The sequence below is a fragment of the Hyla sarda genome, chromosome 7, assembly GCF_029499605.1.
Source record: "Hyla sarda isolate aHylSar1 chromosome 7, aHylSar1.hap1, whole genome shotgun sequence".
Lineage (NCBI taxonomy): Eukaryota > Metazoa > Chordata > Amphibia > Anura > Hylidae > Hyla > Hyla sarda.
Genome location: NC_079195.1, coordinates 71,709,955 through 71,728,873, shown reverse-complemented (window position 1 = coordinate 71,728,873; position 18,919 = coordinate 71,709,955). Strand labels below are relative to the sequence as shown.

At 44.1% G+C, this 18,919-nt stretch overlaps 1 protein-coding gene across 3 annotated transcripts in view; it reads right to left on the bottom strand.

Moving 5' to 3' along the window:
- Positions 1 to 6,167: 6,167 nt before the first annotated feature.
- PDZD7 (PDZ domain containing 7) overlaps positions 6,168 to 18,919 on the bottom strand; it is a 93,001-nt gene continuing 80,249 nt past the window's right edge. For all 3 annotated transcript variants that reach the window (XM_056529853.1, XM_056529854.1, XM_056529855.1), the window contains 3 exons: positions 16,884 to 17,498; positions 8,068 to 8,168; positions 6,168 to 6,594 (listed from right to left, as the gene is read on the bottom strand). In XM_056529853.1, coding sequence (XP_056385828.1) covers positions 6,442 to 6,594; positions 8,068 to 8,168; positions 16,884 to 17,498 — 869 coding nt within the window. In that variant the 3' untranslated portion in view covers positions 6,168 to 6,441. The remainder of the gene's footprint in view (positions 6,595 to 8,067; positions 8,169 to 16,883; positions 17,499 to 18,919) is intronic.

Genomic DNA, 18,919 nt, shown 5'->3' with positions numbered 1-18,919 from the left:
GTGAAGGTGTCTTCTCCAGACTGCAGGTATCTTGGCCCACTCCTCATAAGATGCTGCTCCAGCTGTCTCAGGTTTGAAGGTGTCTTCTCCAGACTGCAGCTATCTTGGCCCACTCCTCATAAGATACTGCTCCAACTGTCTCAGGTGTGAAGGTGTCTTCTCTAGACTGCAGGTATCTTGGCCCACTCCTCATAAGATACTGCTCCAACTGTCTCAGGTGTGAAGGTGTCTTCTCCAGACTGCAGGTATCTTTGCCCACTCCTCATAAGTTCCTGCTCCAGCTGTTTTAGGTGTGAAGGTGTCTTCTCCAGACTGCAGGTATCTTGGCCCACTCCTCATAAGTTCCTGCTCCAGCTGTCTCAGGTGTGAAGGTGTCTTCTCCATACATCAGGTATCTTGGCCCACTCCTCATAAGTTCCTGCTCCAGCTGTCTCAGGTGTGAAGGTGTCTTCTCCAGACTGCAGGTATATTGGCCCACTCCTCATAGATACTGCTCCAGCTGTCTCAGGTGTGAAGGTGTCTTCTCCTGATTGCAGGTATCTTGGCACACTCTTCATAAGATACTGCTCCAGCTGTCTCAGGTGTGAAGGTGTCTTCTCCAGACTGCAGGTATCTTGGCCCACTCCTCATAAGATCCTGCTCCAGCTGTCTCAGGTGTGAAGGTGTCTTCACCAGACTGCAGGTATCTCGGCCCACTCCTCATAAGATACTGCTCCAGCTGTCTCAGGAGTGAAGGTGTCTTCTCCTGATTGCAGGTATCTTGGCACACTCTTCATAAGATACTGCTCCAGCTGTCTCAGGTGTGAAGGTGTCTTCTCCAGACTGCAGGTATCTTGGCCCACTCCTCATAAGATCCTGCTCCAGATGTCTCAGGTGTGAAGGTGTCTTCTCCAGACTGCAGGTATCTTGGCCCACTCCTCATAAGATACTGCTCCAGCTGTCTCAGGAGTGAAGGTGTCTTCCCCAGACTGCAGGTTTCAGCTCCTTCCTTGAAGGTCCAATAGGATCAGATCAGGGCTCATAGAAGCCACTTAGCAAAAGTGCAATGTTTTGCTCTTAGCCATTCGTGGGTATTTTTTGCTGTGTGCAGGGGTGGACTGACCGGACGGTCCGATGTTGTCTGAGGGCCCGGTCGGGTGAAGGGCCCACCGCTGCCGCTGCTCCTGAGAGTCCAGGACACTTGTCCTTGATCCCCAGCAGACAGTGCTGCATTCTCCTGTATGTGCGGTACACGCACAAACAGGAGAAGGCATCCCCTCTGTGTGAGTCATATCTGCAACATACACAGAGGAGGTGTTACCTCCGCCCCCACACAGCGCTAGCGCCGATGATGTCACTCATCGGCACTTGCATTGTGGAGGAAGGAAGACGCGGACCCCTGCTGTGCTCCAGAGGAGATGATCGGTTTGTGGGACTTCAGGTGAGCATCATTTTTTTTTTGTCAAACTGGGAGGGGGGGGGGGGGAGGGGGAAGAACTCTGCTGCCTGAACCTACTGGGGGGACTCTTACTCTGCTGCCTGCACCTACTGGGGGGGGGAGGGGTGAACATAGGGGTATAGTATGCCAGTGATTCCCAAACAGGGTGCCTCCAGCTGTTGCTAAACTCGCAGCATGCCTAGACAGTACGTGGCTGTCCGGAAATGCTGGGTGTTATTGCTTTGCAACAGCTGGAGGCCCTGCTTTGGAAACACTGCTGTACAATACGTTTTTCATTTTTATTATGTGTTAGGGTAGTGTTTTTAAGGTACATTCACATGGGCGGGTTTACGGTGAGTTTCCCACTAGGAGTTTGTGCTGCGGCGGAAAATTTGCCGCAGCTCAAACTTGAAGCAGGAAACTCACTGTAAACCCACCCATGTGAATGTACCCTGTACATTCACATGGGGGGGGGGGGGGGGGGGCAAACCTCCAGCTGTTGCAAAACTACAACTCCCAGCATGCACTGACAGACCATGCATGCTGGGAGTTGTACTTTTGCAACAGCTGGAGGCATACTGGTTGGAAAACCTTCAGTTAGGTTCTGTTACCTAACTAACTGTTTCCAACCTCCAGCTGTTGCTAAACTACAACTCCCAGCATGTACTGATCGCCGTAGGGCATGCTGGGAGATGTAGTTATGCAACTGCTGGAGGTACACAACTACAACTCCCAGCATGGCGAGACAGCCGTTTGCTGTTCGTGCATGCTGGGAGTTGCAGTTTTGGAAGATTTAAAAGGCCACGGTTTAGAAACCACCGCACAGTGATCTCCAAACTGTGGCCCTCCAGATGTTGCAAAACTACAAAGCAAACTGCTGTGTGGGCATGCTGGGAGTTGTAGTTTTGCAAGATCTAGAGGGCCACAGTTTGGAGACCACAGCAGAATGATCTCCAAACTGTACCCTTCTAAATCTTGCAAAACTACAAATCCCAGCATGCCCAAACAGCTGTCTGGGCATGCTGAGAGTTGTAGTTTTGCAACATCTGGAGGGCTACAGTTTATAGACCACTGTATAGTGGTCTACAAACTGTAGCCCTCGAGATGTTGCTAGGAGAGAACTCACCGGCTTCTTAGGATCGCGCACCAGGGAGCCGCATCTCATCGCCGCCTGCCGTCGCCTGCAGCCAATGGTAAGTGACCTCCGGCGCTGGTCACCACCGGTTCCCCCGTTCTGCCTGGACTACAGTGGGTGGGCAGAGCGGGGAACCGACCTTTAACCCCCCCTCAATTTGCTATTAGTCGCTTCTGACCGACCAATAGCAGGGATAGGAGTGGTGGCACCCCCGATCCCCCTTATTTTCCGGGTCATTGGGTCACCGGAGACCCATATGACCCAGAATTGCCGCAGATACACATATACAGTGGAATCTCCCAATAGGGGACACTCACGGGAAATAAAAAAAAGTGTCTACTATTGAGAGATGTCCCCTATTGGAAACAAAAGGCTCAAAAATCTTTCTAAATGAACAAATACTGTCCTGTACTCACTACAGAGGGCAATTACCTATAAAACATGATAAATGGCAATATTACAATAGAATCTCCTGTTGAAGTTAAATCACGCCTTATCAACTCCCTGTACTATTTCATCCCCCCCTTATACCCTGTGACACTTGCCTTGTGCCAAATCATCCCCCCTAACCCCTGTACCACACAATTTCCCCTTGATCCCCCCCATGCTATTTTATTCACCCTTTATTACCCTCTGTGCAAATTCATCCCCACCCCTTTTTACCATCCCCTGTGCCATTTCCCCCCCCCCCCTTATGCCTTGTGCCACATCACTTTTCCCCCTCACTCCTCCCCGTCGTTCTTCTTACCTGGCCAGCATGCTCAGGGGCAGGGACTCTTTGCGGGATTGATGTTCTCCTAAGGTGCTCTTTCACTGCCCCTCAGTGATAAAGGAGGAAAGAAATGGCACAGGGGGAATGAAATGACATAGGTGGTGGTAAAGAGGTGGTAATGAATTTGCACAAGGGGTAATAAAGGGGGAATTAAATAGCACGGGGGGAGGGAGGATCAAGGGGAAATTATATGGCACAGGGGGTAAAAAAGCGCCGATGATATGACACAGGGGGGTGAATAATGTGGTTGGCGGATGTACAAAAGCAGGAGACCACTGTTTAAACAGCAGTTTTCTACTTCTGTGCTTGGTCTGCTACAGGGAGGCGCAGCAGGGGCCAGGGCCCTATGAGAGCCTGGGCCCCTGACGGCAGCCCTGTGTACAAGGTAGGGCCAGCACATAAGCCTGTTTGTCCCCTATTGGGAGTGTTTTGTCCCCTTTTGGGTGTGTCCGCGTCTGCTATTGGGAGTGTCCCCTATTCGGAGGGTGCAAATACATTAAAGGGGTACTCCGCTGGAAAACTTTTTTTTTTTTTTATTCAACTGGTTCCAGTAAGTTAAACAGATTTGTAAATGACTTCTATTAAAAAAATCTTAATCCTTCCAGTACTTATTAGCTGCTGAATAGTACAGAAGAAATTATTTTCTTTTTGGAACACAGTGCTCTCTGCTGACATCAGGAGCACAGTGCTCTCTGCTGACATATCTGTCCATTTTAAGAACTGTCCGGAGTAGGAGAAAATCCCCATAGCCAACATATGCTGCTCTGGACAGTTCCTAAAATGGACCGAGGTGTCAGCAGAGAGCACTGTGGTCATGACAGAAAAGAAATCCCAAAAGAAAAGAATTTCCTCTGTAGTATACAGCCGCCAATAAGTACTGGAGGGATTAAGAATTTTTAATAGAAGTAATTTACAAATCTGTTTAACTTTCTGGCCCCAGTTGATTTAAAAAAAAAAGTTTTCCACTTGAGTACCCCTTTAAGTCTCTCTTTATGGGACTCTGCCGGGGAATTAAAAACTGTCCGCTATTGGGAGGTGTCCCCTATTGGGAGAAAAAAGACACACGCGCCCCTACTGCAGTACTTTAAAAAGTTTTTGGCAAAATGTAAAGATTTACACTTACCAGAAGATGTTGCGCTAAGGGCACAACACCATATCGCATGTAGACAAAATGGAATCTGTATGCAGCCTTGATCCTCAGGTCAGGTCCACACACACCGGCTAGAAATGACAGCAAGACGTCTCAGAAAAAAATGGATCTTGTTCAGGCGCAGCTACAGTGGAAGACAGATGACGTTATCCATAGATTTACTTCATAAGGTTTATTTAAAAGCACAACAGCAACGCGTTTCTTGCCCGCAAAGGGCACTTCCCGCAAAGTTGTACATTGCCTGAGGAAGTGCCCTTTGCGGGCAAGAAACGCGTTGCTGTTGTGTGTTAAAATAAACCTTATTAAGTAAATCTACGGATATCGTCATCTGTCTTCCACTGTTGCTGCGCCTGAATAAGATCAATTTTTTTCTGAGACGTCTTGCTGTTGTCCCTATTGGGAGGTGTCCGCTATGGGAGATTTTACTGTATATATGTGTGTGTGTGTGTATATATACAGTATATATATATATATATATATATATATATATATATATATATACATAATGTGTGTGCATGGTTTGTCAAATTGGCTACATAGCTGACAGTATTAATGCTGTGCCTCGTGACTAATCTTGTACTCTTTTTTTGCCCCTTCTTTAGGCGTGCCTATACAGTCGGCCTAGCAACATTAGAGTACATATATTGGCATATTCATGACAGGGGTGGGCAGAGTGGGGAATATTGAGGAGGCAGGGAAGCTCAACGATCCTCCTCCATTGTGCACAGCTGGGCAATAGCAATAGAAAAATAAGGGACATAACTCCGGTAATATTTGACCAATTAAAGTAGGCGACCATTCATTTTAATGCTGTTCTCCCGCACTATAACCCATTATATTGGGTTTTGTGGTGCTGGACGGTCTGTCAGTTTCCCTTTAATAATAATAATAGCACTGTGATAAGAATACCTATAGTAATTAGGTCATATATAAAAAAATGCAAAAACATTGGTCTGCTCCAAAGGCTCACTATGAAGTTAATAAACACAATACATAACCAATTCATAGAAGCACACCATTGGCAATCATTAGGGATAATTTACTGTGCAGACCTGTTTTTTCATTCTTTCAACCATACAGTATATGCCATAATACAAATTTTTTTTTTTAATTGTTTTAACATTTGTGGGAAAAGTTGTGATAATATAGTTTGTTTATTTTAAGATTTATGTGTACATTTTGTCATTACACTATAGGGGACCTTTGTTTATGCTCAGTTCCTCTAATGGATAGGAGTTACTTTGTATTGTGGGTGTAAATTAGTTTTTGATAACCATGTGGACATACCCTAGCACTAGCTGTATAAATCCAGGTACAGCTAGCTCCCCCTAGTGTTCATTGAATACAACCACAATTATATTATTTCTGAAGTGACAGAACATGGAAGTATCCCATACACATATATATTGATCTAAACATGTAATGGCGAACAATTCATTAATAGTGACTTTAGCAGTTCTCGCAGTATGGAGTAGGGGATATTCTTACCTCTGCCCTTAACGAGGGGTAGAGGTCTCTGAGACTTCTGTACTACATGCACATGGCTTGGGGGTCTCAGCAACTGGATCCCACTGATCACAGCTTCTGACTTGTCTCTATGACATGTCAGAAATTGTGTGAAAGTTTAGGTGCACATTTTTTTTCCCTATATCAACTTATAAGACAAAACTGGTTTGTTTTACAATTGTAGTGTCATAAAAACTTTTATTACATTCTACAAAAGTATGTACATCATTATTAAAAATAAAGATCAGCGTCTGTCTTCAGCTCTGTCCTAATATACAAGAGACAGTGTAGTTCTTGGAGCTGATTCAGATAGGACAGTCCAGGAAGTGCAGGGTTTTAGCAGGAAGACTAAGGGAAACACATTAGGCACTTGCAGTGATAAGATGGTGTTGTCCTAGCAATGGCTAGAAGGTTTTGTAGGTTACTCAGTTCCTGGTGACATTATGAGAGGAAGTACATTGTTATCCTTGTTCAGTTTTCTTTGGGATTTTAACCACTAGCTCCATTGGCTCCTTTTGTTTGTTGCTGTAAGACTGGCGAATCACGTCCACTGCCCGTTGGTGCGTCACATTCTGCAGTGTCTCTCCGTCAACTGACACCAGCTCGTATCCAGCCTAGAAATTTAGTATAACATGTTTTAGTTGGCAACTCCTTTATTTATTCAATATTTTTTATTAATTTTCATATAATGTTGTTGATCCTACACCGTGAACGACGAGAATGGAAGAAAAAAAAAAAAACAAACAAACACCAAAACCCAGCTCACCCAGCCCGAGACATGTAGAGCACGGAAACCAGTGCTGGACAACACCGGCGTAGCAAGGCAAAAACAGGAGAGTGGGATCCAGCAAAAAGTTCAATTTATTCCAACATGTCAATACACAGGAAACCGGGTGGACAAAAGTGACGCATTTCAAGTTGCGCTTTTAATTGAACTTTTTACATCTTATGAGCTGTATCCCACTCTCCTGTTTTTGCCAAAACCCAGAATGGAATAAAAAGCAATCTAGGAGTCATATTTACTCCAAAATGGTAAAAATAAAAACTAACCCTGGTGCAAAAAAAAACTAAACAAAAAAACAGCTCCACAGATGGTAAGGGCCCATGCTCACTACAGAAAATCTGAGAAATTATGTCAACACGCTTCACGCTGCGTGGAATCAGAGTTTATTTTGCATGAAATTTTCCATGGAAATTAACCCCTGCAATGCAAAGTCCAATTGACTAATGGGCTTTTTTTGTGCTGAAAGAATGAACATGTTTATTCTTTCAGTGGAATCTGGATCTGGATTGGAAGTTTTGTTACAGAACTTCCATAGTGTGCACTGAGTAGCAGAATCTCATTGGGATCAATGGGATTCTGCTGCAAGCTTACTTCGCTCAGAACTTAATCCGAGTGGAATATCCGTAGTGTACATGGGTCCTTACACAGATTAGTATTTCCATTATTGTTATTTTATTTCAAGTTTATTTATACTGCCAAAAGGTTAACCATGACCATAGCAGCTTCTGGGGGGGGCTCTACTTAGGTGTAGGACATGAGGAAAAAACAAGATGGCCTTTTCTGTTACATAGCTGTATGTTCTCTCTTGAACATCTCACTTCATCCATTATGTGGTGGCTGATAAATTAAAAGTATTCTATACAATTTTAATCATGTGTTCATGGGGTTAGTTATACTGCAGATGCCCTACTTTAGGGCTCAGGCACACAGCAGTCATGGAGTCTGTATTGTTCCTTTAGGGACCTTTTAGACAGGCTGACGCACTCTAAGTGACTGCCGAACACATAGATCAGCACTCGTTTAATGAGCCTGTTACATGACTCGGTTATCATTTGGATCATGGATCGTTCATGCAGCCCTTTGCATCCATCATTCACCCGATATTACACAGGGCAATGTGTGGCCGACGAACAAGAATTGTTTGACATAACAAAGCGATGGGATCAGTCGATAAATAAATGTTTGTTTACTCTGCTTATTATACAGGATAAAATGAGTCTGTTTGGCCGATAATACCCCCCATGTAATAGGTTTCTTAGAAGCAATGCTTCCTTATATTACTGAATCAAGATAACATTATTACCTGTAGTTTACCACTGACAAAGGCCGCTCCTCCTGGAAAGATCTTCTCTATTTTAACCATTGGTTGTATTTTAGATTCAATGCCACCAGAAATGCTAATTCCTGTAATAAATTTAAATGTGTTACGTATTCACTATGTTAAAATTACAACTATCAAAAGTTTTTGTTAAACAGAAAAGCATATTTTTTAAATTGAGTTTTTTCTTCTTCAAATTCTCCATGTTAGGGCTTGTTCACATATGTCTGGCATTTCCCTCAGTTGCTTGCTAAAAAGCACTGGAGGGAAACTGATGCTAGAACTGATCTTATTCATTTAAATGGGACAGATGGTTGGACACACCAGACGGCACTGGAGTTTGCTGCATTCCCCTGTCCACCAAGCAGAAAGAATGGATGCCGGATGCTGCACAGTTGATAACAACTTATGCATGTTGCCATGGCACCAGTTGCATTAGGCTGGTTTCACCTATACCAGACATATGTGAACCTAGCCTTACTATTCCAATTTTAAAAAATAATCCTGAAAAAAGCCTTTGTCTCCTATCTCTTCTTGTCTGATCAATAAGGTTCTTAGGTTTCTGTGGATGCAAAGGTATTCCTCTGCCCAGTCAATCCAGTTCCTGACCTGGCTTGTTTCCTTATCTTATAACTGTCTGATGCCCGTCCTGACCTCTCAGGCTATCAATTGTGTTGAGAGTACACCTACTGCGCTGACCTTGGTCTGTCTCTGGCATTACAGTATTTATCTTCTCCTTTCATGCCGCCCTTTAACAGAGACTTCTCTAAGGATAGTGACTAGTGGGTTCCCTGCAGCAAAGTTCATATCCTTAAATAGGGATTAAAGGGTGAAAACAGGTATTTTGTACACTCCTTAGCTTACCCCAAATAAAATCTGCTGAAAATTAGTGGATTCATGTCCTGCTACTCAGGCCTTGTGATACAATATACACTGCCCAAAAAAAAAAAAAAAAAAAAAAAAAAGGGAACACTTAAACAACACAATGTAACTCCAAGTCAATCACACTACTGTGAAATCCCACTGTCCACTCAGGAAGCAACACTGATTGACAATCAATTTCACATGCTGTTGTGCAAATGGAACAGACAACAGGTGGAAATTATAGACAATTAGCAAGACACCCCCAATAAAAGAGTGGTTCTGCAGGTGGTGATCACAGACCCCTTCTCAGTTCCCATGCTTTTGACTGCTGTTGGTGTTTTCACTCTAGTGGTAGCATGAGACGGAGTCTACAACCCACACAAGTGGCTCAGGTAGTGCAGCTCATCCAGGATGGCAAATCAATGCGAGCTGTGGCAAGAAGATTTGCTGTGTCTGTCAGCGTAGTGTCCAGAGCATGGAGGCGCTACCAGGAGACAGGCCAGTACATCAGAAGACGTGGAGGAGGGCGTAGGAGGGCAACAACCCAGCAGCAGGACCGCTACCTCTGCCTTTGTGCAAGGAGGAGCCCTGCCTGAACCCTGCAAAATTACCTCCAGTAGGCCACAAATGTGCATGTGTCCACTCAAACGGTCAGAAACAGACTCCATGAGGGTGATATGAGAGCCTGACATCCACAGGTGGGGGTTGTGCTCACAGCCCAACACCGTGCAGGACATTTGGCATTTGCCAGAGAACACTAAGATTGGCAAATTCGCCACTGGCACCCTGTACTCCTCACAGATGAAAGCAGGTTTACACTGAGCACATGTGACAGACGTGACAGAGTCTGGAGACATCCTCCAGCATGACTGGTTTGGCAGTGGGTCAGTAATGGTGTGGATGGTGTGGGGTGGCATTTCTTTGGGATGCCGCACAGCCCTCCATGTGCTTGCCAGAGGTAACCTGACTGCCATTAGGTACGGAGATGAGATCCTCAGACCCCTTGTGAGACCATATGCGGGTGCGGTTGGCCCTGGGTCCCTCCTAATGCAAAACAATGCTAGACCTCATGTGGCTGGAGTGTCAGCAGTTCCTGCAAGAGGAAGGCATTGATGCTATGGACTGGCCCGCCCGTTCCCCAGACCTGAATCCAATTGAGCACATCTGGGACATCATACACACACAAAAATAGGACCTATGGATGGAGGGTAATTTACTTCAATCGAGTATTTAAAGTTGATCACTATGTGATCATTAGTACCCTAATTTCCCATCCACTGATTTATTACTTTTATATATAAAACTTAACTTTTATTAGAACTTATGTCTAATGAACTTATGCCTCCATCCACCAACCCCATGTTGCACCACAGACTGTCCAGGAGTTGGCGGATGCTTTAGTGCAGGTCTGGGAGGACATCCCTCAGGAGACCATGTGCCACCTCATCAGGAGCATGCCCAGGCATTGTAGGGAGGTCATACGAGCATGTGGAGGCCACACACACACTACTGAGCCTCATTGTGACTTGTTTTAAGGACATTACATCAAAGTTGGATCAACCTGTAGTGTGGTTTTCCACTGTGATTTTGAGTGTGACTCCATATCCAGACCTCCATGGGTTGATAAATTTGATTTCCATTGATAATTTTTGTGTGATTTTGTTGTCAGCACATTCAACTATGTAAAGACAAAAGTATTTCATACGATTAGTTCCTTCATTCAGATCTATGATGTGTTATTTTTTTGAGCAATGTATGTCCAAATGTAGTTTAAAGGGGTACTCCGGTGGATTATTATTATTATTATTTTTTTAATGAACTGGTGCCAGAAAGTTAAACAGATTTGTAATTTACTTCTATTAAAAATTCTTAATCCCTCCAGTACTTATTAGCGGCTGTATACTACAGAGAAAATTATTTTCTTTTGGGATTTCTTTTCTGTCATGACCACAGTGCTCTCTGCTGACACCTCTGTCCATTTTAGGAACTGTCCAGAGCAGCATATGTTTTCTATGGGGATTTTCTCCTGCTCTGGACAGTTCCTGACATGGACAGAGGTGTCAGCAGAGAGCACTGTGGTCATGACAGAAAATAAATCCAAAAAGAAAAACATTTCTTCTGTAGTATACAGCCACTAATAAGTACTGGAAGGATTAAGATTTTTTAGTAAAAATAATTTACAAATCTCTTTAACTTGCTCTCCTTTTTATAGATATCATGGCTTATAAAAAAAAACAACACTTGGGTTCCATATACCATTCAGAACATAATCATGTCTGGCTGCAGTATTATCTTTTTCTCAGCTGAAACACAGGCTTGGACAAAGTGCAGGAAGTGAGGGCGGGACTAGCACTCCTCTGTGCTCACTCCAGTCCTATCAGACTGCAGCATGAAAACAAAGCGGAGGGGTTACAGCACAGCCTGCAGTGTTTGAATGGAGATACCCAGCAAAGCACAGCAGACTCAGGGAGGAAATTAATGTATGGTGAGTAAGGGTGGGCTTAGTGCTTGCCTCGGAAATGCCCCTTCATGAGTAGTGGATGCCAGGATGAGTGAGCAGCAGAACGGAGGGATATGTGAGCGGAGTACAGAAGCTTGACACAAAAAAATTTAAGAATCTGCATGACCTAGTGGGTAACATATATAAGCATTATTTTTATGTGATATGACAGGTATGCTTTAAGGCTAATTTTCCACTTTTTCTGGCAGTTTTTGGATATCTGCCACTGCAGTTTTTGAGCCAAAGTCAGAAGTGGATCCATAAGGGAGAAGAAGTATAAGTCCTTCCTTTATATGTCCTATTCCTTTTGAATACACTTCTGGCTTTGGCTCAAAAACTGCAGTGGCAGATCGCCAAAAACTGCCAGAAAAAAAAACAAGTGGAAACTTAGCCTTAACCCCTTAAAGACTGAGCCCTTTTTCACCTTAAGGACGCAGACCTTTTTTGCAATTCTGACCACTATCACTTTATGCATTAAAAACTCAGGGGTGCTTTTACCGATTATTCTGATTCCGAGATTGATTTTTTTCGTGGCATATTTTACTTTAACACAGTGGTAAATTTTCATTGTTACTTGCATCCTTTCTTGCTGAAAAATCCCAAAATTTCATGAAAAGTTTGAAAATGTTGCATTTTTTCTAACTTTGAAACTCTCTGCTTGTAAGGAAATGGATATTCCAAATAAATTATATATTGAATCACAAATACAATGGCCCTCATTTACTTTGAAAATCGGGTTGTAAGTCTATCTTGCTTTCTTACCCGACTGCTTTTTTCCCCTAATATTCATTATTATGTCGCATCCTGTTTGTCGCACTGGGTTTTGTTAGTTTTGGTTTCCAACTCCTCTGAGTTGTCAGGAAAAAATCCACAACAATTCAACAAATTCGGGTTGGAAACCTTTATAAATACGTGGGAAAGCTCAGAAATGTCGGGTTACGCCCCTTTTTCGGGTTTGGGAGAATCCACATCCACATTTTACATTTTTGCAAGGGGTTATAGGAGAAAATTACCCCCAAAATTTATAACCCCATTTCTTGGAATGGAGTACCCCATGTGTGGACATCAAGTGCACTGCGGGCGCACTACAATGCTCAGAAGAGAAGGAATCACATTTGGCTTTTGGAAAGCAAATTTTGCTGAAATGGTTTTTGGGGGGCATGTCGCATTTAGGAAGCCCTTATGGTGCCAGAACACCAAAAAAAACACATGGCATACTATTTTGGAAATTACACCCCTCAAGGAACGTAACAAGTGGTACAGTGAGCCTTAACACCCCACAGGTGTTTGACAAATTTCCGCTAAAGTTGGACAGGAAAATGAAAAAAAAATTTCACTAAAATGCTGATGTTACCCCAAATTTTTCATTTTCACAAGGGGTAATTGGAGCAAAAGCCTCCCAAAATGTGTAACCCCATTTCTTCTGAGTATGGAAATACCCCATATGTGGATGTAAAGTGCTCTGCGGGCGAACTACAATGCTCAGAAGAGAAGGAGTGCCATTGAGCGTTTGGTGAGAGAATTTGGTTGGAATAGAAGTCGGGGGCCATGTGCCTTTACAAAGCCCCCCCGTGGTGCCCCCCAACATGTGACCCAATTTTGGAAACTACACCCCTCACAGAATTTAATAAGGGGTGCAGTGAACATTTACACCCCACTGGCGTTTGACAGATCTTTGGAACAGTGGGCTGTGCAAATGAAAAATTTAATTTTTCATTTTCACGGACCACTGTTCCAAAAATCTGTCAGACACATGTGGGGCGTAAATGCTCACTGTACTCCTTATTACATTACATGAGGGGTGTAGTTTCCAAAATGGGGTCCAAAATGGGGTCACATGTGGGGGGGTCTACTGTTCTGGCACTATGGGGACCCGCAGAGCACTTTACATCCACATATGGGGTATGTTCTTACTCAGAAGGAATGGGGCTACAAATTTTGGGGGGCTTTTTTCCTATTCTACCTTGGGAAAATGAAAATGTAGGGTAACACCAGCATTTTAGTGAAAAAAAATTATTTTTTCATTTTCACATCCAACTTTAACCCCTTAAGGACCAAGGACGTACCGGTACGTCCTTGGTCCTGCTCTTCTGATATAATGCGGGGTTACACAGTAACCCCGCGTCATATCACGGCGGGCCCGGCGTCATAGTGAAGCCGGGACCCGCCTCTAATAGCGCGCAGCGCCGATCGCGGCGCCGCGCGCTATTAACCCTTTAGCCGCGCGCTCAGAGCTGAGCCGCGCGGCTAAAAGTAAAAGTGAAAGTTCCCGGCTAGCTCAGTCGGGCTGTTCGGGATAGCCGCGGCTAATCGCGGCATCCCGAACAGCTGACAGGACAGCGGGAGGGCCCCTTCCTGCCTCCTCGCTGTCCGATCGCCGAATGACTGCTCAGTGCCTGAGATCCAGGCATGAGCAGTCATGGGGCAGAATCGTTGATCACTGGTTTCTTATGAGAAACCAGTGATCAATGATGAAGATCAGTGTGTGCAGTGTTATAGGTCCCTATGGGACCTATAACACTGCAAAAAAAAATTAAAAAAAAAAAAGTGAATAAAGATCATTTAACTCCTCCCCTATTAAAAGTTTGAATCACCCCCCTTTTCCAATAAAAAAAAAACACAGTGTAAATAAAAATAAACATATATGGTATCACCGCGTGCTGAAATGTCCAAATTATAAAAATATATCATTAATTAAACCGCTCGGTCAATGGCGTGCGCGCAAAAAAATTCCAAAGTCCAAAATAGTGCATTTTTGGTCACTTTTTATATCATTTAAAAATGAATAAAGAGCGATCAATAAGTCCTATCAATGCAAAAATGGTACCGTTAAAAACTTCAGATCACGGCGCAAAAAATGAGCGCTCATACCGCCCCATACACGGAAAAATAAAAAAGTTATAGGGGTCAGAAGATGACAATTTTAAACGTATTAATTTTCCTGCATGTAGTTATGATTTTTTCCAGAAGTCCGACAAAATCAAACCTATATAAGTAGGGTATCATTTTAATCGTATGGACCTACAGAATACATATCAGGTGTCATTTTTACCGAAAAATTTACTACGTAGAAACGGAAGCCCCCAAAAGTTACAAAACAGCAGGTTTTTTTTTCAATTTTGTCGCACAATAATTATTTTTCCCGCTTCACCGTAGATTTTTGGGCAAAATGACTGACGTCATTACAAAGTAGAATTGGTGGCGCAAAAAATAAGCCATCATATGGATTTTTAGGTGCAAATTTGAAAGAGTTATGGTTTTTTAAAGGCAAGGAGCAAAAAGCGAAAATGCAAAAATGGAAAAACCCCCGGTCCTTAAGGGGTTAAGGAAAATTTGTCAAACACCTGTGGGGTGTTAAGGCTCACTATACCCCTTGTTACAATCCGTGAGGGGTGTAGTTTCCAAAATGGGGTCACATCTGGGTATTTATTGTTTTGCGTTTACGTCAGAACAGCTGTAAAATCATCAGCCACCCCTGTGCAAATCACCAATTTAGGCCTCAAATGTACATAGTGCGCACTCACTTCTGAGCCTTGTTGTGTGCCCGCAGATCACTTTACGCCAACATATGGGGTATTTCTGTATTCAGGAGAAGTTGTGTTACCAATTTTGGGGGTCTTTTTTTTCCTTTTACCGCTTGTGAAAATTAAAAGTATGGGGCAACACCAGCATGTTAGTGTAAAAATTTTTTTTTTACACTAACATGCTGATGTAGACCCCATCTTTACTCAAAATTTGTAGTGCAATTTCTCCCGAGTACGGAGATACCCCATACGTGGCCCTAAACTGTTTCCTTGAAATACGATAGGGCTCCGAAGTGAGAGAGCGCAATGCGCATTTGAGGCCAAAATTGGGGATTCAAATCCACCACAAAAATACCCTATGGCAGTGTCTCCCAAACAGGGTGTCTCCAGCTGTTGCAAAACTCCCAGCATGCCTGGATAGTCAGTGGCTGTCCGGCAATACTGGGAGTTGTTGTTTTTCAACAGCTGGAGGCTCTGTTTTGGAAAGAGTACCGTACAAGACGTTTTTTATTATTGGGGGGGGGGGGGGGAGGGACTGTGTAGGGGTATGTGTATATGTAGTGTTTTACTTTTTATTTAGTGTAGTGTAGTGTTTTTAGGGTGCATTCACACGGTTGGGTTTACAGCTGGGAGTTTGAGCCGTGGCGGAAAATTTGCCGCATCTCAAACTTGCGGCAGAAAACTTGCTGTAAATCCGCCCGTGTGAATGTACCCTGTACATTCACATGGGGGGGAAACCTCCAGCTGTTGCAAAACTACAGCTCCCAGCGTGCACTGACAGACCCTACATGCTGGGAGATGTAGTTATGCAACAGCTGTAGGCACATTGGTTGCGAAACACTGAGCGTTTGTTACTTAACTCAGTGTTTCGCCTTTGTTACTTAACTCAGTGTGCCTCCAGCTGTTGCAAAACTACAACTCCCAGCATGTACAGTCTCTCAGTGCATGCTGGGAGTTGTTGTGAAACACTGAGTTAGGTAACAAACTAGGTTTCACAACCAATGTGTCTCCAGCTGTTGCAAAACTGCATGCATTGACAGTCTAAGGGCATGCTGAGAATTGTAGTTTTGCAACAGCTGGAGGCTCACTGCTAAAACTCCCAGCATGCCCTTTGGTAGTATGTGCATGCTGGGAGTTGTAGTTATGCAACAGCTGAATGCATACTTTTTCATAGAAAAAATGTGCCTCCAGCTGTTGCAAAACTACAACACCCAGCATGCACAGACTCCCAGCATGCCCTTTGGCTGTGCATGCTGCGAGTTGTTGCTTAGCAACAGCAGGAAGTGAACAGGACTCACCACCTGCTGTATATCCTGCCGCCCGGGACCACCGCGCTGTATCCTGCCGAGGGACCGATCCTGCTGCTCCTGTTGCCGCCACCGATCCTGAGGGGACCCCACTGGACCAGGGCAAGGTAGGAGACCCCCGCCGGCACCGATCTCCGCTCCGATCGCCGTCCCGATCACCGCCTAGCAGGTCCGTGATTGATCGGTAGTTTCGACCCATCAATCACGTGATCGTGAGGCGGCACCCGTGCCACCTCACTCCTGCTGGGTATGGGTGAATGGGGCTGTCTCGGACAGCCCCATTCACCGTTTTTTTCCGGGTCACCAGAGACCCGATTTGGCCCGCAATAGCGCAAATTGCCGGTCTGAATTGACTGATGATTTGCAGCGATCGCCGACATGGGGGGGGGGGGTCTCGGGACCCCCCTGGGCGACATGCCGGGATGGCTGCTGATAGATATCAGCAGTCATACCGTTCTGATCACCGTGTCCAGAGACGCGGTGATCCAGGAAATCTGCGCTGTAAATGTATGGCGCTGTGCGCTAAGAACTTCTTAGCAGCGCCGTACATTTACGGCGCTTGTCCTTAAGGGGTTAAGGAAACCAGAAGATAAATATGCAACTTACCCAAAGACTGCTTCATTTTGGAAACTCTCACAGCCACAATCTCATATTCCTCCTCCTTCTCATTGCTGAAGCCGTTTTGTGCCACCTGATCAAATTCTACATGGTTGGTTTCCATCTCTAGTTTCACAGGCTTCAGCTTGATTTCAAGATTTGAAGGACTCAGAGAGACACCTCCAAATATCTGAGATAAGATTGGCCTGGATTTCTTGGGTTTGTTGAGTACGGAATAAGCATTGTCCTTTTTTTCTCTAGATCGGCTGCGTGTAGTTCTTGATGCCTTTGAGTTCTCACTTAAGTCTTTATGATCTTTTCTACTCCTCAAAGACAAAGACTTGTTGTCATTGGGCGAAGATGAGGGGGATAAATCAGGAGGTGACTTTGTAGGTTCTGTAAGAAGCCAGTTTGGCTTTACAGACCTAGAGGAAGACGTACTTAAAGGAATATTTTGGGCATCATGTGAATCGACTGGCACATCTTCAAGTGGGATAAAGTTTTTAGACTGTGTCCGTTTTATCTTTCTAGTATCGGTAACCTGTAACCTTTCCATTTCCTTTGTCAGGGTTTTATCATCGTTTATGTCTTCTACTGGCTTAAGCTGAAAAGTTCCTCTGTGATCTGAGATAAGAAAATAAATAAAATGACTAAACATATTTCTTAAATAAAACATTAAAGAACATTAAACCTAAAGCTGGCAATTTATAAAGGCCTGTGTTATACAAAATGCTGCTAAAAGGGTTATGTCAACATTATAACTGACGAAGTGACGGGGTGGAGGTGAGAGGTATCCTGATTAGGTGCATGTTCAATGTTATTGGGGGAGATTTATCAAAACCTATGTACAGGAAGAGTTTCCCAGTTGCCAATAGCAACCAATCAGATTGCTTCTTTCATTTTGCAGAGACCTTGTTAAAAATGTAAGAAGCGATCTGATTGGTTGCTATGGGCAACTGGGCAACTTTTCCTCTGCACAGGTTTTGATAGATCTCCCCCATTATGCTTTGCCTTATTATGTTGTAAATTGCTTATTGCACCTGTGTGTTTTTACATTATGCTTGCCATGTAGACTTGTTATGCCCCATGTGGCGAATTGTATTTCTATACTTGGCTATCTGACAATACTTGTGCATTATAAGGATGTTTTGCACATAGGATATACAGTTCCTCTCGGCCTCCCATTTCTTCCTGTGCCACCATCTTGCCACATTATGTATTTTATGTGTTTTTATATGTCTAACCTTTAATAAAGCTTTACATGTCTTTTTCTAAAATTATACTTTGGTCTTCTATTTTGGTGTTTATTATTATAACTTATTACCTATCCACAGGATAGGTGATAAGTATATGATCAGTGGTGGTCCGATTGCAGGGACCCTCACCTATCATGACAGCAGAGGCCCCTTGTACCCCTCTGTGAACAGAGCAGTAGTGCACAATCGGATATCTTTGGCAGTCCCACAGTTAGTGAACAGAGTGATGGTCAAAAATGCACACTACTGCTCCACTGACTTGGGGGACAAGGTATTTCCATTCTCTGCTATCAGTAGCAGCCCCGATGGTTCGACCCCAAATGATCAGATACTTATCGCTTATCCTGTGGATAAGTGAAATGTTATAATCTTGGGATAACCCCTTTAATATACAGAAAACTGCTTTGTAGCCTTCTGCAGGTCTGTGGCAGTGCGGCACTTAAAGCGCAACTGTCATGAAATCTGGGTGCAATAACCTGCACACAACCTTTTTACTGTGTGCAGGTGGTGGGTATCGCAATGTTTTTACCTAATATTTGCAGGCTTTCATGACCCAAAAAAATGCTTTTGATCAAAGCCACTGACGGTCGGATAGGCGTGGCGCAAGGTACGTGATGCTCTGCCACCGCCATGCCCACCCCCTCTATGTCAGTGCTGGGACTGCTGTGTGATTGACACACAGGTACCAGCACATACGCCCTTCAGCTAATCTAACGTGCACGCCGCTGCATGTCATCCAGCAAGCGCTCACTCCCCCAGCGAGTGCTCGCTCCCGCCGCCGTCTTCCTC